Source organism: Rhineura floridana, chromosome 2, assembly GCF_030035675.1.
Source record: "Rhineura floridana isolate rRhiFlo1 chromosome 2, rRhiFlo1.hap2, whole genome shotgun sequence".
Lineage (NCBI taxonomy): Eukaryota > Metazoa > Chordata > Lepidosauria > Squamata > Rhineuridae > Rhineura > Rhineura floridana.
Window position 1 is genome coordinate 121,185,942 of NC_084481.1, and position 26,343 is coordinate 121,212,284.

At 41.3% G+C, this 26,343-nt stretch overlaps 2 protein-coding genes across 2 annotated transcripts; both read right to left on the bottom strand.

The window, feature by feature from the left end:
• Nucleotides 1-3,646: 3,646 nt before the first annotated feature.
• ASCL3 (achaete-scute family bHLH transcription factor 3) lies at nucleotides 3,647-7,060 on the bottom strand. Its single transcript, XM_061612772.1, has 2 exons — nucleotides 6,942-7,060; nucleotides 3,647-4,166 (listed from the first exon to the last, which is right to left on the bottom strand). Exons 1-2 carry the CDS (start codon nucleotides 7,058-7,060, stop codon nucleotides 3,647-3,649), a joined length of 639 nt encoding a protein of 212 aa, XP_061468756.1.
• A 3,004-nt stretch (nucleotides 7,061-10,064) lies between these two features.
• On the bottom strand, nucleotides 10,065-25,199 carry TMEM9B (TMEM9 domain family member B). The gene is made up of 5 exons (XM_061610370.1): nucleotides 24,924-25,199; nucleotides 23,065-23,156; nucleotides 20,617-20,725; nucleotides 18,965-19,099; nucleotides 10,065-10,904 (listed from the first exon to the last, which is right to left on the bottom strand). Exons 1-5 carry the CDS (start codon nucleotides 25,005-25,007, stop codon nucleotides 10,749-10,751), a joined length of 576 nt encoding a protein of 191 aa, XP_061466354.1. The 5' UTR covers nucleotides 25,008-25,199; the 3' UTR covers nucleotides 10,065-10,748.
• Between the last annotated feature and the right edge of the window lie 1,144 nt (nucleotides 25,200-26,343).

Consider the following 26,343-nt stretch of genomic DNA (forward strand, 5'->3'; position numbering starts at 1 on the left):
TGTCAAGGTAAAAATTTTAATGTGACAGAAAATGCCAGACATTTGAGGATTTATCCAGACATGCTGTCAAAAAGATTTTGTAGTGCTTCAAAGATTGATATAATTTGACTTGATTCTGGGTGTCAGCATTAAAAAGGAGATTAGCGATTCAGTGAGTGCTCTTCTGATTATCTTGGGCGTATTTTATTAATTTTGATAGGGGTATTTTTAAGCATTTCCCAGGGAGAGAGAGAGAGGTTTGAGGACTGGGTAATAAGATTCTCCTTCAACAGAAGTACTCCCTTGAGAGAAGGTGTTTGGAGTCCATATACAACTGTACCATCATTAATACATTAAATCATCTGGAAAGGCTCTTTGTGTATAGTGCTGACATGATCATTCAAGCACTAATAATTCAAGTAGAATCAAGTCCTGTATTATCTGCATCTCTCTGATATTTTATTCTAACTGTCCTGTAAACGAATTGAAAACTTTACATCTGCCTTCTAGCTCATTATGGTACATTAGATGTAATCTTTGGAGACACTGAAGGAAGTGTGAGGTAGCTTTTGTTTACTCAGGTGTAACACAAGTTTATTTACATTCAGTAGGACTTACTTCTGGAAAGGCATGCAAAGGATTGTACTGTCAGTTACCGTTCATTGTAAAGTGTCTATTTTTAATACTTCTCTGCTAAGGTAACACACATTGTCAAAAATAGCATTAAAAATATACACAAATGTATCAGTAAATGGAAGCCAAGCCAAATATCTACTGTGTAAAGCAAGGGTGGCTACTCCACAGTTCTTGGGCCAGATGCTACCCCTCTAAAGGGTTCTATGGCCCTCCAAAACATCCAACAATTGGCAACTTAATTTTTTAAAACATTGTTCTGCCTAGATATCATTCACTGTGGTATTGTGGAGGGCCAAGTCAACCCTGCAAAAGATTCAATGCCTTTACTTTGCAAAGGCAACTTTTCTCCTTCTGGAATGGTCACTTCTGGGTTAAGCCAAGGTGTAGCACATATTTACTCAGATGTAAACCCACTTTCTTCAGTGTGTAAGCCCAGGATTATAGCCCATGCTCTGCAGCCTCATTGCTAAAAATGAAGGATATTTAAATTTTAACTTCTTTGCACTTGTAGTGTATTGAAGTTCTGGTAATATGTAAATATACTTAAATTTTGTTGACTAATAATCAGTTTAAAAAACAGCTAAAACTCTTTACTATTTTAGTAAATCAATGGATTAAATGGAACTCACCAAATGTTTGCAGTGCTAAAAGTTGGGATCTTTGAATGGGCTTGACTTCAATAATACTGAACTTCTCTGCTGCTGTGGAGAGTTATTGGCAGCTGATGTTTTCTGTTACTAAGCAAGTTGCCATAGAGCCATTGCAAACAGGAACTTACGTCTCATAGCACAGCTAGTGTGCAACACACACACACAGAGAAAGTGAATATCAGCAGTAACAGTTTTATCACGCACAAAATCTGCAAAGGTGCAATGGAGATTAAGTCAACAAAATATTCAAAGTTCCAATACAGTCTGTGCTCAAGAACCCTTCTTCCTAGGAGTATTATATGAACTATAGGGCTTGTCCACATTTGAGCATTATGTAGCTGTTAATCCACTTTTTCCCCATTCAAAGTAGACCAGAGTTATCCACACCTGGGTGTATTTGAATCTGTTTAGGAGGAGCAACTTTGATCTTTCATGTTCATACCAGTACGCATTCCTTATCGTGTTTGTCCCCATCTTCAAATTTGTTGATTCTGTTATGCCAGTAAAGTACAGATTGGGCATATGCGCAGGTAGCTGCATGTACAACTTGCTTTTTTTAAAAAAATCCCTGCTCAGGAAGTGTGCGAAAGCACAGAGTCAGGCAACTGTAAATTCTCACAACGTAATTTTCAGATTAGCTTTGTTGCTCGATATCTGGTGTAGAAATTTTTAGAATGATTTGCTTGAGAAGTTTTATGCAAATCTGAAGGATTAATATAATATATGTATGTATGTTAGTGCTCCTCTGTTCAGGAGTGTGCTGAAATCATGAGCACTTAAAAAAAATGAAAGCATTACGTATTAGCTGTGGAAAGGGAAGGAGCAGAAAGTGATGATTGATCCATCCACCCAAAAACACTTAAAAAAATCATCTGCAACCCGAAGTGGAGCAGTTTGGAGCCTGATTTTCCCCAATTTATCCCTGAATCAGCTAAACCCAAATTTAGGGGGGGAAGCATCGAGTTTGGTGGTGTTTGAGGATAATGTCATGTAGATTATGCAAATTAAATGGGAACAGAACGCAAACAGCTGCGAATACAACTCCGGTATGGGCAATCCCATAGCTACCTGAAGGTGAAAAAACATTCACCCAGGTGCAGCTATGTTAAGTTCCAAAACAGTCCACTTTGATCATCATCTACTCTGTAGAAATTTCTTCAAATGTGGCAAATAAATAACTTTATATTTGTTTGGTTAAATTAAAATTGTTTTAAATGCTGTTTTAACTGTTTTAATTATTGAGCTTGTTTTCTTGCATATTTTAATTCTGGGTGTTTATTTTAATGTTGTGATGGAATTGTTTTACTGTGTATTTTAATTATTTGTGTTTATATTTTTTGTAATTGATTTTACACATGAAAGCTGTAATTAAGCAGTATATACATTAATAAATAATAATAATAAAAGAGCTACATGGAAAAAGGACTTTATAAGCTTTTTCTATATTCAAGGTTTTTTCTCCCCTGGCACAGACCAATTTTTCCATGATAAGAAGTGTCATTGTCAGTTGTGCTAATTGCCAGTTCAGAGGGCTACTGGAACATCCCTCTTGAAATGTCCACATCTGTAATGTTAGTGGTGCTGAAATCCCCAAGTAGACAATGGGTTAATGTGACCCACTCTTAACTTTTCCTTTGATCTGCTTGCCACCTATCTCTCAACCTCCACTGCCATCATGGTTTGGGATAGGATAGGAAAAAATGCAGGAAGTAAAGCAGAGCAAGTGGATCCCATGCTGTTGGCTGGTCATTTAAATATGAACCTGGAAGCACGGAAAGCACATGGAAAAAGAGTCTCCTGTCCAGCAAAGTGCCCTGCCCCACCATCTGATAGACAGAGTTTACCACAAAAAGAAACAATAGCAGCATATTTCAGATACAATTAACTAAATATTAGCATTTCCAAAGTTAGTGTATTTTTACAATAATGCACTTTGTCTTACAATCAAGAGGTTTCTTTACTAGTTTTCACATTCAGTGCAAGCATCCAGCAACTTTATAAAATTATGTTAACTTTGAGAAATAAATGTTAGGAAAGATAGAGGTTACCATTCTCAAAAAGAAGCAGGAACTTTTTATTAACATATAACTACATAAAGCATTCAGCTTGAGTTGACATGTTGGCTGACCTCTCCCCCCTCCTTTATAAAAATTAACTATGGATTATTGATCTATCTTATTGAGGAATTTTTTTAAATGATTACAGCCATTTCGATCATTTGACACTTCCACACATTCAGACAAAATTCATCTCTCATTGTAGTCACGAAGTCCTGAAATTACAATATTGTATAGCAAGGTCATCCTTACAAGGATCTTTGAACCTTACAGGCGGGATATCTACAGGGTTTCCAGGTAAGACTAAATTTGCTCTGAAGATGATTATGAAGTCCTTGGAACGTGATTACTTTGGGAACTATCTTCGGAAGAATGGTGAGCTTCCCTGCTATCCTCCTCTGAGTCATTGTACAGCACAGATTGGAGATATTGTATATATTTAATTGCAGCTCGGAGAGTTTCTACTTTGCTGAGCCGTTTCTCTAGGTACTCAGCAGGGAGGTGATGTCTGAGTTTGGCATAGCCTTCATTGACACACTTAACTCTCTGCCTTTCCCTTTCATTCCTTTTTCTGATGAATGCTGGGCTGCAAGAGTACTGGCATCTGCCGAAATTCCCACAGGGACCTTGAAATGGGAAACCACAAGGATCTCTATAGAAATTCTCAGCAGTCAGCTGCTCTGGTGTGAAAGAAAGCAGAGGCAAATCTTCAGGGCCAGTGAACTGGTTTGTGGTCTCTGGGTACAAATGGAATGTGGCAAAAGGGTCCCTACAGCCAAATCTAGACATCTGTCCAACATGGGAGTCGCTGAAGATTGGCAATCTTTCCATGGCATCCCAGGAGCTTTCGCAAGTTGTGGTGTCTCAGGTATAAAGCTAGAAATGTAGAATTGTGTGTCAGGTTTAGTGATTCATACATTGCAATAGGCCAGATGTGATTGTCAGTATTTTTAGTGCACTCTGATTATATGCAAATATGTGGGAGACTGTAATGATGTTGTACTGACCTAGTTAAATACAGAGTTCCATATGCAAAGATGATTTTTAAAGCATAGACATTTGCAGCTAGATATATCTCTTTTTTGGCCCTACAGCTGAGGATTTAAAATCATAAAACAACTTTTCTGGAGAAGCATAGACAGTTGGCAGGATGGAGGGTAGATGAGCTCCATTATTCCTGTTCCCCATACCCAGGCTCTATCTCAGCAGTGTGTGCCTGGCTTCTCCCACCCCTTATGATGGTTATTAGCCCAGGGGAAGGGGGATGTTACCTGTGGAAATACCTGCAATGTGCGTAGCTCTCACTGAAATGACCGGGGCCTAAATGTGTTCCACCTTGATGAAATTGTGCCCCATATCTTTTAATGGACAATACACCTCTTTGGGCAGCAGTGCCCGATATATAATATTCTGCCATAATTCAAACTTGCCAACTCCTTCCAACCAAAAGAATTTGCTCCAACCCATTTTGAACTTACTCTGTACAACAGCAATGCAACAACTTGATAGCGAAGTACGTGAATCTCTATTTCAGGCCTCAAAACATCAGTGATATATAAAGAAAATTTCTTCTCCTATTGGCTACTGTTTATAAGGAAAAAAATGTAAGAAGGTATCTCCTTCCATTTACCAGGGATTGCTTGATGATCCACTTCCTAGCAAGCATTAAAATTTTACTTTAAAAGCATAGCTATCAAACATCCCCTCAGTAAATCTATCTTGAAAGGATTTCATAGAAAGTTGCTGACATAGCAAAGAATCTCCAATAATGACCCAGGATTCACCAACTGATCTTCAGAACAAGTATGGTAGGAAATTGGCTCTCCCACCACCCCCATCACATCTGTCCATTCCCATCACTTTGCCCTAGCTGCTAGCATATAGAATTCCCTAATACAAAAAATCCCCACCCCAGGTTTGGGTCTAGTATGAAATATGGAATAAGGAAGGTTAAAATGTATGTTGATCAACAAGCAAGGAGGAAGCAGTAGGAAAGCTGAATTAGTAGATTGCCTAGAATAAAAATGTCAATTATGTTCTGTATTTTAACATTTGGAAAGATAAATGTCTATTGAATTCACAGGACAGTCTACCAGTTACCAGACTTGAAGTGAATTAGAAACCTGGGCTAACTGAATTATTTGCTAAGAAGTCAAGTCCCATTAATTCAAATTATTTGCTTAGGGAGGATCAGAATCAGCTCTCTTCTTTCTAAAGAGGATTTTGCTGCAAGGTTGTGTTTGATTAAGATTCAAGTCTTATCTTTTGCTTTAATGACTAAAACAAATCACAAGGTCATAAAGATAAAGGTTAAGTTACTGATTCCTAGACTTGCCTATGATGAAATGAAGAATCCCCAAAACCACCAGAGAAAATCTAGAATATTAAGATAGGGACTGAACTCTAAAACATCACACTAAAAATTAAGTAGGTTAATATGCTTGTTTCTATTCCATTTTTCTGTATAGATCTCTTGTATAAAAATAGAGCTCACAAAGAATCTATTAATCAAGTGCATCAGTTACAAATTTAACAAGCTGGATTAATATTAATAAAAACTATGTAACATTTTGATATTAGCCTCTATCTACCTTACATTTCTTACCTGAGTTCCACAGTCCTTGTGCCTATTGGACTGAGTCAAAAGACAGATCTAAATTTATAGTCAATTGACAATATGCAAAGTAGCTTACAGTTAGATCTGCTCTTTTCTGGTTTAGCTTCTTCCACCCACACTGCAGCTATAACCGCAACAAATATTAGAATTATGGGATAGACAGTATAATGTATTAAGATGTTTTTTACGGTTCCAGTTAGCAGCATATTTATACACTGCCAATACGTATGTTTCTGTAAGAATTTGCTAATTTTCATCAAATCAGTGTTCATACTTACTGTATACTGTAGAAACACTTGCTAGATCTTTAGTACTTTTTCCATAGGTATGTTAAAAACATGTATCTCAATAAATTTATATCAGACATCTATATATATAATAAATACCTTTATTTTTTACAATTAATAGGTTGAATGTTGATATTTACAGTCCATTCCTTATGATTTTAGAAGGCTAGTGGGAAATCATAAAATGCTGACATTTTATAGTAAAACTGAAGGCAGGCTGATGGTCTAGTCATCAGATATTTGTTGACTGCCAAGCACTCACTTTAAATGTAATTTATGTAGCCACTTAACTAACAGTGCACATAAATACATGTCAGCAAGTCCCAAAACCGTTTTTAAAAGAGTAGAAATAATTGAGTGGGAAAGTGGCGACAGGGAAAGAGTTTAACCATCTGTCAGATCCAACTTGCCTCCTCCTATGGGACACTTTTAATGTTTACCCTTGTAAATATACAACTGGAATCCCACAGGGGACACTTGGGGTGGGGGAGAGAAATCTTCTTGGTCAAGCAGAAGACAGCAGGCTGTTAAATGGTAAACGCCACCAACCCCGCCCCTTCTCTGCTCTAAATCTCCTTGTCCTGCTTGCAGGGGATGACTAGAGCAGTAGTGGGCAGCTTATGATGAATCTGACCAGCACCAGAGAGTTTGCATTAAACCCTCCTCTGTGGCTTTACTTTCCCTTCATAATTACATCCACACCACATACATCTACATTGAGAGGGCCATTATCTTTTGACAACTTTGCCCCTCACGGTGAGGCGATGTGGAGGAGTTCTCTCTGGTTGCTACCAGTTTGCTAGGCTCTTTGCAGATAAAGTCACTTGATTCCATTCCGTCTTTGACTCCCCTTGGAGAGTATATCTTTTGGATATGCTCTTGGTGTCTGTCCTGTTATACAATTTTGTGCACCATGACATTGTGGACTATACTACTTTTTTGCCAAAAGGCTCCCAAAGCAGTGGACAATATATTAATAAAAAAGACACAATAAAAGTACCATCAATCAAAACAATATAAAACAACAAAAATCATCAAAGACTCACTAATCACATTCATGAGCTACATTCATGCTTTCCCAGCTCCCCAGCATTCCACCTCTCTTTGAAACCACATTACCCCCACACACACACACACACAACCTGGCTGCTCCACTCTCTCTCACCTAGGAGCAAGCCCATCCACAACCAGTCACCACCCATGGGAGAGTGCCCTCATCCTTATCACACTCTAAAAGGTACAACACACCCAAAGAAGCAACTTCCCCTTAGTATCTCCCTCCATTATGGCCAGTCTCCTGGTGGCAATTCGCTGTCAAATGGCAGCCTCCAGCTAGGCTTCCCCCCTGGAAAAGAGAAAACAGCCACAGCTGTGTCAAACGTTCTTGCTCCTCCAACAAGCTGCTGGGCACCAGAAAATAGTTGTGGAGGCTAAGATAGTACCCATTTCCCAGGCAGCAATGGTCTTGCTGCTACCTGCAGATTACCTGCTAACTCATCTTGTATTCCTCCTGACCAGTTAAGGTGAACAGGGAAGGTTTGATAGCATGGATAAAGTTGTGAATGCTTTCCTGGATGTGTAGTTCCAACTGTTTTAAAAGATGCTGCTTTAAACAAGACTGTACTTAGGCCACTGTTGCAGAAATTCTCACTGGATGAGTATCGTGTTGAGTATCTACTAGTGCTAAAGTTACCATTCTTGAGCAAGATGCTTGAGCAAGTGATGGCAAACCTGTTCGAAGTGGGGCAAGAGCAACTCCTGTTTTGTTCTTTTGTCTATGTTCCAGAAGGGAGAGTTAGGGTCCTCCAGCTGGATAGGCTTGTTTACCTTTACCTGTGATGCTCTGACTGACTTCCTTCCGGCTACTAGAATGTTATGACTATCCCAGAGAGAGGAGACACCCTTTGTCTCTGCTCTCTCCAAGCCATGAGGTTAACTCCCACACCTGGGCGTTACACCTCCAACTTAGCTAGTTAGTTAGAACGAGGTTTGCCTTTCTATCTGCTATGTATTTCTATAAATAAAGCAGCTTTTCTTATTTTACTAAGTCTCAAGTCTCAGTGATCCTGATGCAGGGTAAAAGCCTGCTTTCTTAAGTAAACTCATGCACACGCTGGCACACTTGCATTTCAACATCCGGTTACTCTCTGCTGCTGTTGTGCTGCTTTAAACAAATTTAGTAGCACAAGCACATAGAGCAACAAAATCCACTCCAGGGAACCTTAGATTTTGCAGATTATCTGGGACCTTTCAAAGCTGATTTTCAACCTCTTCCAGTGGATAGCATATGCTGGAAACTAGGCAGGGGAAGGTGGTTCTTCTAGACCTGTCATCAGTAGCTGATACCATCAACCATGATATCCTTCTGGACCACCTAGCTGGGTCTGGGTGTGATGGTTTTGTATTGATTTCAGTCCTAGGAGTCCAAGTCCATCCTTCAGGGCCAGCACAACACAGCATGTTGCCTGAGGCAGGTCATGGTTGCCGCCACCACTTTTACCTTCTCTCCCCATTGCCTTTTTCTTCATCCTCTCCCAGGATCTGCCTGCTGCAGCCTCTGTGCTGCTACTGCTCCTCCTCCTGCTGCCACCATCTCTAGTCAGGGGCCATCCATGACCCTGAAGTGCTTTCTGTCGAGTCTTATATATTCTAGAAGTGCTATAATACGAACATGGCTTCAAATACAATTTGAAAGTATTGCTACAGCAAGGAAACCTTTCCCTTGTGCCTTCTCAAATTAAAGAACAATCAGGATGGATGCTCATAGCCAACAAGACAATAGCAAACAGGTTATGAACTGACAAGAACACAGCTGTAGAAGGGCATGTCGCATTGCCAGGTATTCATTTTTGTTCTTGTTGAAGGGCAAGGTGAGCATTCCCATTCTGCTGTGGTACAGCAGGATTTTCAGTCCCTAAAGCTAAACACACACATGCTTCAGAAAGTTGTGTGAGCTTAGGGCACAGGGGAAAGAAGTATAGCAGTTATGGAAGTGGTGGAGACTATTTAAAGAGCTGTCTGTGGCACTCGTATAACTCGCATTCTACACTGCAGCTACAATTGCAATAAACACACTAGCTTGGCGAGGGGAAGATTACATTTTCAAACAGCAATATACTATCTCTGGAAAAATGCAATATCCCTGCAACAGAAATGCTGCCTGAACAATAGCCACTTGGGTTCTCTGAAACAACTAACAGCTGAGTGTTTGTTATGCTACAAAAAAGTTGCCTGTAAATCCCAGAGAAACGTAAAACTAGCAATTTCCAGATTTACAGTTTTGAAGGCGTTGAAAATGGAAATGGACTGCCTTCAAGGTGATCCGACTTATGGCTACCCTATGAATAGTGTTTTCATGGTAAGCGGTATCTAGAGGGGGTTTACCATTGCCTCCCTCTGAGGCTAGTCCTCCTCAGTTGTCTAGGGCCTGCTCAGCTTGCCACAGCTGCACAAGCCGGCCCCTTCCTTGTCTGCAACTGCCAGCTGGGGGGGCAACTGGGCTCCTTGGGACTATGCAGCTTGCCCAGCTGCACAGGTGGCAGGGCACGTAACCCCTGAGCCACTCACTGTGGGGGTGATCTTTAGCCGGCCCTTGACACCCAGGAGACACAAGCGGGGATTTGAACTCAGACTCTGGGCTCCCAGCCAGGCTCTCCTCCCCACTCTGCTATACCACCCAAATGGATTTCACATGGTATTTCATTTTAAATGCTTCACTTTATAGGAATGAAGTATTTTATCTGTTAGATTTCAGAGAAAACAAATGGGTTAGGTAGCAGTCTGGATGGGATCAGAATAATTTTTTTAGAATTTTAAAATACAGCTAACTCCCAGGACAAAAGATTCTGAAGTATTTATTTGCATTCCATTATCAAGCTATTTTTAAAAAATTGTTATCATCCACCAACTATTGAAATTTAGATTGCACATTGTAGACATTCAGCAAGCAACCTAGAAGGGCCAACATTTCCTATTATGCTCTATAATGTTTTCTTTACACACACTTCAAGCCTCTAGAGCTTTCTGCCTGCTCAGGCTTGACCTTACATTTGCAGAGGTACAAGCAACAAAATATATACAACCAGCCATTTTTAGATGCAACGGTTATACTGCAAGACCCAAGTTTTTGAAATACAACATCAGACAGTAAGAAAATAACCAATATATTTACAAAAGTTCAATAAGTCAAGTCATTTGAAGCAGAATTCTGGCACACAGTCTCATTTCTCCACATAGATATCAGTGCAAGCTACATTTAAGAAACACAGTCAATCATCTCTCAGTGTCAAAATTACCACATGGATAATTGCTTATGTTTTATTAGTAAAAGCAACTCAATAGTGTAAGATGATTTTGGCTTGTTAAAAGATTTTAAGATCTTTCTTCCCCTTGTGTTTGTGCTTTCCTTGCTACTGTTGAGCAAAAATAGTCTTGCGATGAAGTGGCATACCAGGAAAACAAACCAGAACTTTACTTTAGTTTATTTTCTTCCAACACCATTTGGCGATAACAACTATTCGTATTAACTGAGCACAACATGACGGTCAAATACAGATTTCCGCTGTTCTTGGACTTGGAGTTTCCAACGCTGCTGGGCATACTCCACTTTGTTCAACATGTTGGCTCGGCTTCGGGAACGAGCCAGCACATCATGAGCATTTGAAAAAGGTTGGTGATCCTGAAATTAAAGGAAATCAGTTTTTATTACTGCATTCTTCTTGCACAGCATGCCACTTTTGACAGTCTGAAAGTACATTGCTAGAAGTATTCTAGTTTGCTTTCTGAGCATCAAATTGAATACTTTGAGAATGATGCTGCATAAGTTATTTGTATATTCTTTCTAATAGTAACTACAAGTTAAGCCCTTGACAGAGGAAAGCAGTGTAGCAAAGAATATACTGTATCAGAATAAAATGCTCATAACTGCATTCACAGTCCTCCCCATTCAAAATCAGCAACAATAAAATCTCAAAACCCACAATTAGGCAAAACATCTGTAAGTAATTTGCAGGGGGGTGGGAGAGAGAGAACAGCTGCAAAGTATCTAGCGTTATGGACTCGAGGTAGCATCCATACAAACTACAAACACCCTTTCAAGCACACACACAAACTGTTGGGGGAGGAAGCTCATACTATTTTTATTTATTTATTTATTTGATTGATATCAATCTGCCCTTCCTCCCAGTAGACAGCAGGAATGTATAGTGTATTTTCTTTCATCATAAGATAACAGAACAAACAGGACGGAAAGAAGTGTCCAGAACTCTTGTTTTGGGATGCAGAGAGAATAATCTGGACAAAGCAGCGGTGATGTACTGCCTGAGCCACTTGGAAACACATGGGGATTTTGGGATGTTGCAAAGACTCAGGAATTCTGCTGTCATCACGAAGACCAAACAAGAGATGGATTGATTCCATAAAGGAAGCCACAGGCGTGAACTTACAAGATCTGAACGGGGTGGTTCATGACAAATGCTATTGGAGGTCGCTGATTTATAGGGTCACCATAAGTCGTAATTGACTTGAAGGCACATAACAACAACAAACTTCCTCTGCCACCCCCAAAAAAGCTGTTGCTGAGGTTCAGAGGCACAGAATAGCATATATTGTGGCACAAGGGGCTGCAGATGTTGGCAACCCCTTCTCTGTCGTGCAGGAACAGAAGTGCATTCCATTCACACAAGCAATTCTCAGTCATAAAAAAATAGGAAACCTGAGATCAACCAATACTTCATTAAAATCAACCACTAACAGCCAATGGGCTGTATCTAAATTCTACTCAGAGTAAACGCATTGAAATTAATGTGTCTAAATTAGTCATGTTCAACTTACATGGCATCCAGCGTTGGACACAACCTAATATAAATTGTTTTCCAAGGCAAGATTAACAGGACTAGGAGAATCTTGTGTATTCCTCACATTGAAATTGAAACTGTTAGCATACTACAACTCTGTTTTAAGCCCCTATACTACTAATCAGAAACACCTATTGTGAACTTGTTTGGAGTACTCACCAAGATGTCAAATAATACCAAACACACATATTTATATTCAATATCTTAAAAAGCAAAAATACAGCTGTTTAGGTGACGAAGTCGAACTGTTCTGTTTATGTTAAGCATTCATGCCATCTTATTAAGCACACCGATGAATGAATGCAATTCATAAACATCAACATTTAACACCAAACCTGTTGTTTACATTTAAAGATGTTTTGGACACTAAGCTGTATTTTAAAGATTAGCTTTAGAGAAGGGTATGTATGCAATATATACTAAGGATTAAAATATCCACATTATGAAACTGTTTACCATGTCAACATATCAAAATTACCAAGTTCTTTTAGGTGCAATAGTTCAAAACCTTTAGTATTAAAAAAAAACAGCAACAGAACACGCCCCATAATGGAAATCTGACATCACATTTTAAGAAAAGCCATAACGGTCAGCTGGGCATAATCCACCTGAAACTACTCTTGCACAAGCCCTACAGAAATGAGCACATATGTACTGAGCAAGAATACACTTGAGTGAGTTCAAAAATTTACTACTGTAATTAATATTCTACACCTGATGGAGCATGGGAGGGGGTTTCAGGATCTTATACACGCACATCACCACATGCATAACATGTGACTTAGGTATATGTACGATTTGCCCTACCACCCCTATTCAGAGGTGGAAAAACTAAGGAAAACTATCAGGCAAACTGGATGCAGGCAACTGAACGTTACTTTCTATGTGCTATGGAAGATTGATGGAGAAATGCCACTTAAAGCAGAGCTTTTTAATTCTGGACCAAGTCTTTGGAACTGCCTGTCAAGGGATTTCAATTGGTTCTCTTTGCACAGCTTTTATCATCAGCAAAAGTACTCTTATTTCCCAAGGCATTTGCTGTCTGATGATTAGTACTATTTCCAATATAATGGTGGTTGCCTCTTTGCTATTTTAGTAGTGGATGGTTTGTTTTTTAAATGCTTTTTGTTTTAATTGTGTAACATTTTGCACACTCTTAGAAAACTAAACAAACAGATATTGCTGCACTCTTCAGTGTCTGAACACATTTCAGGCTCTACTGGTCTTCCTTCAGGGAAATTCAGAGAAATAAAGATTCATCCTAGTCAAGAAATCAGAAGAAGGCTAGGACTGGGGAGGGAAGCTGTGAAAGAACTAGAAAAGGTCCTCAAATGCAAACATGTATCACTGAACACCAAAGTCAGGATCATTCAGACCATGGTATTCCCAATCTTTATGTATGGATGTGAAAGTTGAACTGTGAAAAAAGAGGGTAAGAGAAAAATCAACTCATTTGAAATGTGGTATTGGAGGAGAGCTTTGCACATACCATGGACTGCGAAAAAGACAAATAATTGGGTGTTAGAACAAATTAAAGCAGAACTGTCACTAGAAGCTAAAATGATGAAACTGAGGTTATCATACTTTGGACACATCATGAGAAGACCTGATTCACTAGAAAAGACATTAATGCTGGGAAAAACAGAAGGGAGTAGAAAAAGAGGAAGGCCAAACAAGAGATGGATTGATTCCATAAAGGAAGCCACAAACCTGAACTTACAAGATCTGAACAGGGTGGCTCATGACAGATTCTCTTGGAGGTCACTGATTCATAGGGTCGCCATAAGTCATAACTGACTTGAAGGCACATAACAACAAAGAGTCAACCTTTAGATGTGCTTTCCTTATGCTATCATATTTAAATGTTGAATCTTTACTTCAGGAAAATTCAGAAAATGACCACTAGGGTCTGAAATGCATTGGAATAACAATGTTCTCTTTTGTCCATCCCACTGCTTTTTGCTCCTACTTCCACTTCCTTTTGCGGGTTCCCATTTTTGTTGCATCATGGCATTGTTCGGACATAACCATAAACTATGGACTAATACTAAGTATGGAACAGCTGCAGCACTAGGAGACTGAAGAAGACGTGCCCTGGGAGTGAGTATCTGAGCATTTGGGTGCTTGCTGCTTGCTCCTTTGGGTTGCTGTCCCTCACGACAGCTGAAGTCCCTGGTAAGTGCTGCAAGGACTGGGACTCCCTGCCTGACCCTTGCTCCAGAGAGATGCTGCAGTTAATCTTGTAGCCTCTTGCATTAGCTGCTGGCTGGATCAGGAGGCATAAGGGCAGCGGCTCTGCCATCCGCATGGTCGACACCAAAGGGGCAACACCAAAGGGTATTACCCCTTGGGGAGTCCCGAAGGCGAGGGCGCTACCCCCTTCTATTACCTTTTTTTAAAAAAAATGTTTTATTACTTTTCTGTTAAACCAGTCTAGAGGAGATTGGTGGTGGGGAGGGCGTGTGGTGCATGTGTAGTTCCTGCACAGGGTGGGTGCCTGTGCAGTGCACTGAATGATAGAAGAAAGTCGCCAGATGCCTTCAGAGTGAGAGTCTGCAACTGACAGAAGGCTGGTCCTCCCTGGGTGTGAGATGGGGGGGAGTGGATGTGCCCTGTGAGAAAAAATTTAGAATGGGTATGACTTTTCCCAATTCTTGCAGAGGCCTACAGGGATAACTGGCTCAGACAGGTTTTGCTGGTGGGCTCTTGTTGGGTCCATACCAGGTGTTTAGGAGGAGTCTTAGTATGGAGTAACATGGGTGATGCCACCCCAATGTCAGTCATCATGGGTAGAGGGAAATATAGTCATGGGGAGGTGGTGAATTACCACAGAAGATGAGGGAAAGGCTATCTGCGCCTTGTTCCTTACTGCCACTCCTCTCATGCATGGGTTCCTCGTTGCTCATCTGCTCTGCCCACTGGCCTGTGTGTTGTTGTTTAATGCCAGACTGGTACACAACAAGACCACTCTCATCCATTATCTGATCGTGGATGTCGGTGCCGATGTGGTGTGCATTGCCAAGACCTGGGTGGGTGAGCTGGGAGGAGTTGATCTGACCCAGCTTTGCCCATCTGGATACTCAGTGCAACACCAGGACAGGCTTCCATCTCTGTCACCAGGAAACCACTCTGTCTTAGAACTGGCTGTGAGGGCCTGCACCTGCTGTTGGGCCGAGGATACAGGAAACTAGGGTTGCTGCTGGTGTACTGTCCACTCTGCTGCCCGGCAGCTTCTCTGATGGAGCTGGCAGAGGCCATCTCAGCTGTGGCGTTGGAGCAGCCCAGAACAATAGTGCTGAGTGATTTCAATGTCCATGCTGAGGCTGCCTCTAGTGTTACAGCTTGGACTTCATGGCCTCCATGACGACCATGGGGCTGTCTCAAGTTGTCAATGGCCCGACACATAGGGCAGGGCACGCCCTCAACTTGGTTTTTGCTCCAGATGGAGGAAGGGGTGGTCTGGAGATGGGGGTGGTGGTGGATGTCACCCCACTGTCATGGTCAGACCACTTCCTGGTGAAGTTTAGACTTATGGCTCCAATCCTTTGCTGCAAGGGTGGTGGACAGATTAAGATGGTCCGCTCCCAGGGCCTAATGGAATCCATAGGATTCCTGAATGCCCTAGGGGAGTTCCCAGTAGATAGAGCAGGTGACCCTGTTGAAACCCTTGTCACGCTGTAGAACAGCGAGGCGTGTTGGGCTCTTGACATGGTTGCCCCCGAGCACCCTCTCCGGCATTGTGGAGCCCGGTTTACACCAGTGAGCTAAGGGCAATGAAACAGGCTGGAAGACGACTAGAGCGCAAGTGGCAAAAGACATCCTGTGAGGCTGATCAGGCACAAGTAAAACATCATAACTGTGCCTACTGTGTGACAGTGAGGGTGGGGAAGAAGGACCACTTCTTTGCCTCCATTGCATCCTTAAGTAGCCGTCTGGTGGAGCTTTTCTGTATTGTCAGGGGTCTGTTGACATCAACTCCAGGAAATGGAGTTTTGGACCCTTGGGAGGCCCACTGTGAATTGTTTGCAAGGCACTTTGAGGGTAAAGTTGCTCGCCTCCGTAGCAGTCTTGATGCCCCATCCACATCTACTGTAGTCCCCAAAGAGGTGTCCAGTGCAACGTCTGCTGCAACTTCTTGGGAACGGTTTCAGTTGATGGGCCTGATGATGCATGCTTGCATTGATGCGGCCTGCAACATGTCCGCTTGAACCTTGTCCTTCTTGGCTTATTAAAGCTTGCCAAGGGGGCTTGACCGAGTGGATCCAGGGTGTGGTTAATGCATCATTGCAGGTGGGAGTGGTTCCAGCCATCCTGAAACAGGCAGTGATCCGACCGCTCCTGAAAAATCCACCCTGGACCCATTGGTTTGTGACAATTACTGACAATTACTTAGGGAAGGTGACTGAGAGGCTTGTGGTGCAGGAATTGCAAGTACTCTTGGATGAAACAGATTATCTTGACCTGATGCAGTCTGGGTTCAGGCCTGGTTATGGGACTGAATCCGCCTTGGTTGCCCTGATAGATGACCTTTATCAGGAGAAGTACAGGGGTAGTGCGACCCTGTTATTCTTACTTGATCTCTCAGCGGCTTTTGATACCGTTGACCATGGTATCCTTCTGGGCCAACTTGGTGAGATGGGTCTTGGAGGCACTGTTTTACAGTGGTTCCGATTCTATTTCCAAGGTTGTTCTCAGAGAACAGCATTGGGTGACTGTCTTTCGGCCCCCTGGCAGGTGTGCTGTGGGGTGCCGCAGGGTACCTTCTTGTTCCTCATGCTGTTTAACATCTATATGAAGCCCTTGGGAGCGGTCATCAGGAGCTTCGGGGCGAGATGTCAGCAGTACGCTGATGATACCCAGCTCTATTTTTCCAAAACATGTGAATCGGGAGAGGCCGTGCAAGCACTGGACCACTGCCTGGATTCAGTGGTGGGCTGGATGGGGGCCAATAAACTGAGTCTGAATCCTAGCAAGACGGAGGCGTGGATTGGTGGTTCCCAAGTTCAGATAATTGGTCAGTTGCCTGCTTTGGATGGGGTCGTACTCCCTCTGAAACAGCAGGTACGTAGTCTGGGGGTGCTCCTGGATCCATCTTTGTTGCTAGAGGCCCAGGGGACCTTAGTGGCTAGGGGAGCCTTTTGCCAGCTTTGGCAAAAGATAGCCTGACCACTGTTGTCCACTCACTGGTAACCTCCAGGATGGATTACTGTAATGCACTATATGTGAAGCTGCCCTTGAGGTTCGTCCAGAAGTTGCAGCTGGTGCAAAATGCAGCGGAGAGACTGCTCACTGGGGCACGGTATCATCAACATGTCACCCCACTGCTGAAAGAATTGCACTGGCTGCCCATTTGCTACTGGGCCAAGTTCAAGGTTCTAGTTTTGGTATACAAACCCTATACAGCTCAGGACCAGGATACCTGAAAGACCGTCTTATCCCTTATATACAGAGTCGATCTCTGTGCTCTGCAGGTGAGGGCCTCCTGCAGATACCATCTTATCAGGAGGTCCATTCTGCACAACATAGGAAAGGGACTTTTAGTGTGGCAGCACCTACCCTGTTGAACTCCCTACCCTTACACATTAAAAAAGGTAAAGGTGTCCCCGCACTTTTAGTGTGAGTCGTTTCTGACTCTTAGGGTGACGTCTTCCGATGTTTACTAGGCAGACCATATATATGGGATGGGATTGCCAGTTCCTTCCCTGGCCTTTCTTTACCCCCCAGCATATGCTGGGTACTCATTTTACCGACCACAGATGGATGGAAGGCTGAGTGGACCTCGACCCCTTTTCCCAGAGATTCGACTTCCTCCTTCCGTTGGAATCGAACCCCAGCCATGAGCAGAGCTTCGGCTGTGTTACCGCCGCTTACCACTCTGCGCCCTTAAACATTAGACAGGCGCTATCTCTGTTATCTTTTCAGCTTCTGTTGAAGACCTTCCTTTTTCAACAAGCCTTTTAAGTTGAGACCCATCCCAGTCTTCATCTGTGTTGGAATTGCTTTTTAATATGTTCTTAAACCTTCTTTGTTAAAATGTTTTTAATCTTAGATGATGTTTTGAAAGCTTTTTTTAAGAAATGTTTTTAAAGATGTTTTGTTTTAATGTGTTTTAAAGTTTGTTCTTAGTTTTTAGTGCTTTTGTTTGCTGCCCTGCGCTCCTGCTGGGAGGAAGGGTGGGATATAAATCAATCAATCAGTCAATAATATTAAAGGAATTAGTATTGGTGAGCCTTAGGCTCATGTGCTCCCCACCCCCCAATCTGGAGTGACCACAAAGACAAGGTTGGAAGCTTTTGCTTCCATTTTTGACTACCACAGGTCTAGCGTCGTGTCCAAACCTAGAGAAACTGCAATTAATCTTTACTATTGTTTACTGAAAACAAGCCAGCTTCAAACATAGGTTATGAAGCTGGCTTCTTTCAATAAACCATAGTTAAGATTAGCTACAGTTTAGGGTTTGAATACTAAATTGTTTCCAGTCTCTTTCTTGCCTAGGCAAATTCTCATAATAGTAGGTTATCATTATGCCCCAACACAGTCCTCCAAATGCATTCCATTGAAACACAAGGCTACAAAGATTATTGCAGACTTCTTTCCTGGTCTCAAAGCCTATGTGTTTTTTCTATATGGGCTACAGAGAAATCTGACTGAGATCAAGTCAATGAAAGAACAATAATCTTTTAAAAATATGTAATTATCCCACCTTAATTATTTTATGTAAGTTCTTGGTTGGGGGAAAAAAGAGCTGTTGTAGACAACTATTTTTTCTCCAGAGCTATGTCTACAGAAAACTGTTCTGTGAACTATCAAACTTCAACCACAAATTTTGCAACCAGGGACCTTCAACATACGGACTTTGAATATTATTCAAGAAGGAGCTTACCCCAATGTCTTCATCACTTTGTATTAGCTGTGAATGTCCAAAAAGGCGTCTCTTCAGAATAGGTTCAACCAAGGTGAGATACACCATATACAGCAGGAGAAGGCCCAAGACGGACAGATATATGATTATGGTAACCTACATGGTATAAGACAATATTTCAGTTGTGCCACTTGAGAACACATTCACAAGGAGAATGCAGATTAGCCAAGTGAAGCCAATTATCTATGCAGCATTGAAAACATTCAGGCATTCCATTCTCAGCAATGCATCTAAGTTAAGTGAAGCATGTGCAAAAAGCCAAACTGCAGGTGCAAAATGGACTTTTAGGCCATTTATGCATTTAGCATGAGGAAGTAAAGCAAAGAGAAAATAAACAAAGCTCTCTTTCTTCCTCTTACAGGAAGGGATTAAAGAATAGGAGAATAAAAAAAGCCTCAATTTTTCAAGTAACATGTGGGTTCATTTATATCCTCAGGAAAACCTATCATAGCTAAACAGTTACACAACCAGAATGTGAGCCGTATGTACTTAAAAAACCCAGGAAACAGCAGGTAGAATGGGTTGGAACAGGATCTTTGGAATGGGTGGTAACAGCCCAAAGTGGAACTTGGAAGAGCAGAGATTAAAAAGCAGGTTAAGAGGTCTGGAGTGTTCCTCTGTGTAAAGCTTGTCACAATTTTTGCAGGGGGGAGATATTCAAACTTAAAACTTGCATTGAATGGCATCCATGAAACCAGACTGTACACTAACAAAAGAGACTAATGTCAGCATAGCAGAGGAAGATTAGTAAAGCTGGATGTACAAATTAAGCAGTGCTGATGCCTTCACTGCAGTGTTCCAAAAACATTAACAATATATGAAGCAATTTAATACCTGTATACAAAAATGAAAGGGAGGGAATTTAGAGTCCTCAGCAAGTTTTAGGAAGTTACATCCACCCTACTGCATGTGAACATCTAAACATTACTATATCTTATCATCTAATGTTATATCGTATAATAATGTAAATAGATAATTTACAGTATTAATGTCAACATACCAGATGCTATACCTCTTAAGCATGGTCTAACTGGCAAAACACGTATAAACAGGAGCAGGTACATTGTCACTTGACAAAAAAAATATCAAAAACTGTTTATAGAGAAATGATTTAGGAGGCATGACAGACTGACCATGTACACAACAATCCACAACACACCTTGGCCCCCTGTGCTCCTCTGGCATAGCTGTGAGGAGTTTGGAAGCTTCTCCTACTGTTTTAACCACAGTTTATTGTGACATCTGAACCTGGACCAACTGTAGCCAGTCTTTAACTGTGGTTAGTGGAAAGAAACCAACTACAAACCACAGTTTAGGAAGTTCACTTGTTTACACTAACTAAAGTATTAAATCAATACAGGACAAAAATGTTGTTCAAATTCTAGCTAGCTACATTCTATTACTATAGCTGCTGCTTAACACAGACAATACCTAGGAGTTATGTTTTTCTTATAATTTTTATTTGGAAGGGGTTTTATGGAATTTATATACTATACAAACATTTATATTGTTTGTATATTCTAACATGTAGATTTTGGCTGAAGTCATGTATGAACAAATGAGCTTTAACTGACTTGAGTTCTTTTAAAAAGTTAATCAAGGGGTATTTTTACTTTAATTGTTTCAGAGCTTCTTTCCTCGTATTTGCATTCACAGCGTAAGCAATATGCCTCCACATCTGATCCGGCAACTGGCATAGGCTCCACAACGTGAAGACAGTCACTGGGTTGAAAGAAAAAAGTGCTCAAAGTCAGTTTAGGAAAATCCATACATTGCAAAGAAGTCTTCTCCACTAAAAACATATGCTAAATGTTACCAAGAGCTTACCAATTATTCATATTTTTGAAAGTTAGAAATACTTGACATTTAACCCACATAATGATCTACTTAAATATTTAATTTGCTGCAGTAGAACTTAAGTCTCTTGAGAACAGGGAAGCACATTAGAGTACAAATGCCAGCATTGGAACATTTCATACAAGGCCCGATCTCTGAATTCCCACTTGTTCTAATAAACCTGGTTCTACTCCTAGATCCTAACTTTTCCTACCACCATGACCACCCCTTCTCCTCCTCACTGGATAGCAACTGTGGTGCCTGGGAGTGACTATTAAATGTTAAGAGAAGCAATCTCATATACTATACGAGCACCCTTACCTTAGCAAGCTCCCCATATTACAGGTATTTCTTTACTGTTCCTTTATCCCTTTACTGCACAGTGAAAGATAGTATGTCACTTGATTTCAAGAGAAGGGCATGCAATAGTCTGGGAAATGATTGGTAGAAAAAACTTCTTCCCCTCTTTTCAAGGGCAAGAAAAATGGCTGAACTGAAGGCGGTGGCAAAAGTGGAGCATTTTCAAATGGTGAATGGTCACAGAAAAGAAGATTGTTCCATTTGTCATCTGTTTTTTTCTCCTACTTAATGTTGTCAGAGTTCTCTCACCATATGAAATATGATACAGTCTTTTTATGGCACAATCATGCTTTCTTCCTCATCTACAATCTACTAGAACCCATCCTGTACAGACAAGATAGTATCTGTGCAGTAACCTTTCTAGTCTGTTTTCAAGCACAGAATGAGGCTTAAACTGTGAAGGAGCACAGTACCTTCAGAAGAAGAGGGTTTAAGTAAATATCCTAGAATTTAATTGTCTCAATGAAAGTGAACAAGTGCATTAAAAGGCCAGATTAGGAGTTCTTGGTACATGGCTATTTTTGTAGGCCTCCTGGACACCATTTGCTTACTACAGCTATTTTATTAATCCTCCCACTTAAGTTTGTATTAACCCCTACATCTTTCAGATGACAAGGACAAATTATCACATACCAAAACTGTCATGAAAGAAGATTCAGTACAAGGCAAAGGCATGAAAATAAATATGCTACTAGCCTCATAAAACCTTCTAAACTAATGTCTGTCACATCCCATCACTTTGGGTTGAGCCGAAAATGAAATCATACTTCACCAAGTTGGGTTCATTTAATTTAGTCTAATCTAAGGAACAATCAAGGGCAAGCTACCCATTGGCATGGCTAGCCATGCAGAAAAGCTTCCAGTCACTAAACTAAAGGGCAGCCACAGGGCCAGCGGTTGGCCAGCCACACCAGCCTGACTTGGCAGTGCCACTATTCACTGGGCTCCCCATCAGGCACTTTTCAGTGGTGGGCAGTGTGGCCACTTTTGAAATGGAACAAAGCTTAGGTCTCATCTATGGTGACAACCCACTATTTTTTAAGTTACCCCAAATGTAGTGCCCTAGCATTATGATGAAATTCACTGATTTCATAGATCTAGAACCCATATAGGATGCAAGCAGAACTTGGCTCCCATTCAAAAGCAACATCATCTGTCTACCACAGCCAGGGGACCTGGTAGAGAGCAGTGGCAGCAGATAAAGCATGTGGTGCTTGCTGTCATGGCCACCATGCAGGACTGGGTACTGCCCTGATTGGGTGTGGGGAAAGTTGTCAGCACTATGGCAAGGGCCCCAAAAGTCTAGTGCAGGGCCTGCTAGTAGAAACACACCACAACATGGACATTAACATTGCTTGAGAAGAACAGACTACTCCTCCCCAGCAAGATTTGCCCTACATACTGAAGGAAACTATGAAAGCCAGGTCCAAGTCCAAGTATACAGATTAGGCTAATCCATAGGCCTGCACTTGACTGCTTTTGAGATCGAACTCAAGGTATGCCAAAATATTAGAATTAGAGTTTTGTCCAAACTGCTGTAAGCAGACTACATTGCCTTAAATGCAAATACTTGAAATTAAGCTGATTTGGGACTAAAAGCTTTTCTGTCATAAATGGTTTTGTATTTCAGTTCAATCATAAAATAGAAAAAAGAAAATAGATAAAGTTTATTAGCAATGTCTACTAAATAACCTGAACTTCAACAGCTCCTTAATTCTGTCTGTTTCGCCTCTAGACTGAGCATAAGGATTAATTTCCACATTACAATTTCTTATCAACAAGAGTACTTTTCAAATGACAATTAAATAAAGTACAAACATTTTAGTGAAGAGTGTAAGAATAAGATGAAAGTTCCACAAACTCACCAGTCTTTCTGTGAAATATTTTTACTGAAAATGTCACCAGCATGGTCTTTGTAAGGAGGACAGATGCATTTACATCTGACATCTTCAGAATTCTGAAAAATAAATGTAAACTTAGATCTAATGGGTTTGTCATCAAGAACAAAGCACAAAAAGAACCAACAACAGGGTCCTGTAAACATACAGGGAAAATAATACTTAAGAGTATAAAGGATATATAATGACAAGAGGCTATTCACACGGTAGGGATTTCTATAAGTCTGGGAGAAAAGCTTCAACTTACTACATAAATAAGTTAAATGAAAACCTCACAAAAAGTATACTTCTGGTCAGATGTTTGGATCTATGAATTGGACAAATTAAATTAATTTACCTGGAAGCATAATATAGAATTATTTTTGTGTACCTTGTCATCTAAAAAAAAGCACAATATGTAATCAGGGTTACACACGAATTATACATGAAGCCTAGATGGCTACTCTGCAGTATAAGCAGACTGCTGACCAAAATATTAATGAGAGGAACTAAAGATAGATAACAGATTGTCTTAAATCTAATTGACACAAAGAGTAGATATAGTCAGGCAGCTCAAATGAATTAAGGAAATATTAAGGGATGCACTAAATCAGCATAAATCATAATGGGAAATATAAAGAGCTAACATACACTCACATATGTAAAAATGGGAATTAGATGGATCACCGCTTTTGACAGCGTATGAACACAAAGTCAGCACAACCCAAGTAATGTACCTTGAAGCCTTTCAGCAGCTTGGAGAAACAAGGTAAATCTCATTACATCCTTTTAGCATTTTTCCCTGTTAATTGCTAGAAACAAACTTACAGATTCAGAACCCTCCCTCCCAACCCAAAATATATTTCATTTCCTACTGTAAAAAAACCCAAACATCTACATTTGTTCTCATACGTAGATTGGTTCTTCTGCTGCTCAACAATACTGTACCTATCCCACATCCTCAAAAAGCCATCAATCTTTGCATCACATACTAGGAAGGTGATCCCAAATCACCTCTTCTACTGTGTGCCTTATCTTAGAAAACTCCCACATCTACAGATATAGATCTATATACACAGGATGGCATCTTCGAATAAATATAGGAATATAAGACTGCAGCCAAAAGTAGGTGCACCATTTAGATGCCCATTTATGAAAATTCAGAGAAACTGCTCTGCTAGTCAGATATATAGAGCTAAAGCTAAAGGGGGCCACTTCAACTCTCAATAAGCCTAAGTGAACATTAAATACTACTAAGTGAAATAGAATATACTTCCAAGTTAAACGTGTTTATGATTTCAGGTTTACGGAAAATACCCTCCTTTGTACCTCACTGCATCTTAAATGAGGAAGTGACAGATACTTCGGAGAGGGAGATCAGAGAAACACCAATGAATGTGCAAAAACTTCCCTAGTCGAAAACTGCTTCTGCTGTGCCTTACACCCACAGCCTTTTAAAGGAGAACTATCCGTGTTCTGTTTAAGGAATACTTTAAGAAAGCCGAATAAAGATATTATTTTCAAAAGAAAAAGATTTTGCAAATGAGAAATCGACGAAAAACATCGCGGAAACAGCGATGGAGGCAAGATTGACAGCTCCAGGGGGAGGGCCTTTTTGCCTAAATATGGATTTGGTAACCCCTGGGCTTTGAGGCCCCTGAACGAGGCCCATTTAATCCCCTTGTGTGGCCTGGTTTGCACATAAGCTTCCAGGAAGTGGGTCTTATACGAAGAAAGTAGAATGAAAAGGAGTGGAGGACAGGGGCGGGAGAGGAGCAGAGAGCGCCACAGCAACGAACGGCGCTAACGTCGCGCGGCCAAAGGAAGGGGTCTCGCACGCCGCTCACCTTGACCCCGGCTACTTGCCCTACGAGCGCGGCCAGAGTCAGCAAAACACATAGCGTCGCCCACGCTCCTTCCGGCACCGCCATGCCTGAGCCCCCGCCGACCTAACCGAGGCCCTTATCGCCGCCGATGCGGGCCGCGAGCCCGGACTCTCAACTCTGTAACCATCCCAACTTCCGCTTTAGACACTGGCCTTGAACCAATTCGTGCATCACATGACATTCCGCTATTCCGTTTCAGTCAGAGTCCTCCCACCGGCAACAAAAGCGCCTTGTATTGAGTTCCTGGGACTGGAATTTCCTCTTTTCCATGTCGGTCGCGTATTCTTCCAGCAAAATGACAAAAGGAGAAAGGCTGAACTCATCCACCCCTTTTTCTAATGCTAACTCAGTTGTTCTCTTAGTGGTAAAACCGTGGGCGGCCCTAGAAGATTGGCGATCAAACAAATGGCTTCCCCACCTCAACCCAACAGTAAACCTGTATGGTTACTTGAAGCACTTGATATGCAAAATTGGGCATTAAAATTACGATTACGATTCAATCCTAAATATATTTACTTAGTTGCTTAGAGAAAATATAAGGGAAGCATTCGTATGAAATACTTATAATTTCTTTTTCACACACACCCCGCCCCTCGAAATACACTTTGCCTCTTCTGTGCCTCCCTGCATTTTTTCCCCCTGCCGCAGCCACTAGCCAGAATTTAAGGTCAGGGGGTGGAGTCCTGAATTAATATTTCTATCTTTTCTTTTACTAGGTGGACATTTATATCTTTAACAGCTATTTGTCAGATGAACATTATAGAGGTAAAGCATTATAGAGGTAAAGCATTATAGAGGTAAAGCCCTATCGAATGCAAGGAGATTTACTTTTGAGTTAACTTGTATGTGATTGTGGAGGAAGCTCAGCTGAGGAAAAGAGGTTGCGGTCTCAGGCTATACCATACTATAGTCTGTAAACTGTAACAGCCCTTTTTAATAACTTGTTTTGAGGAAAATCTGAGTTCAGGGCTGGCATCAGGCATGCCAAGACCCTTGGGCACCAGCCTGCCCTGGGCCCTGGCACATGCACGCACACCCCACCTACCTACCTACCAGGCGGGAGCTCCCTCCCTGCAATCTGTGACAGAGAGCCTGCAGCAGATTGCTGAATTGGAGCGCTACTCCCCCACCCTAATGAGGGGCCCTTAGCCAGGGCCTGACCTGGCGTCCCTTTGGCGCTGGCCTGGATCCGAGTCACCTATAGCTGAACTGTTATTGGGTGGTTCCTATGCTACAAATTTTGGCTGTTATGTTCAGAGCCCTGCACATTTACTAGTTGTGTAAAAGAAAGAATTTCAGGAGGTGGGTCTTGCATAATAATATCTTGTTTCTTCTATACAGCTAGTAAACGTAGGTGGAGACAGTCCTCTTTTGCATCTGG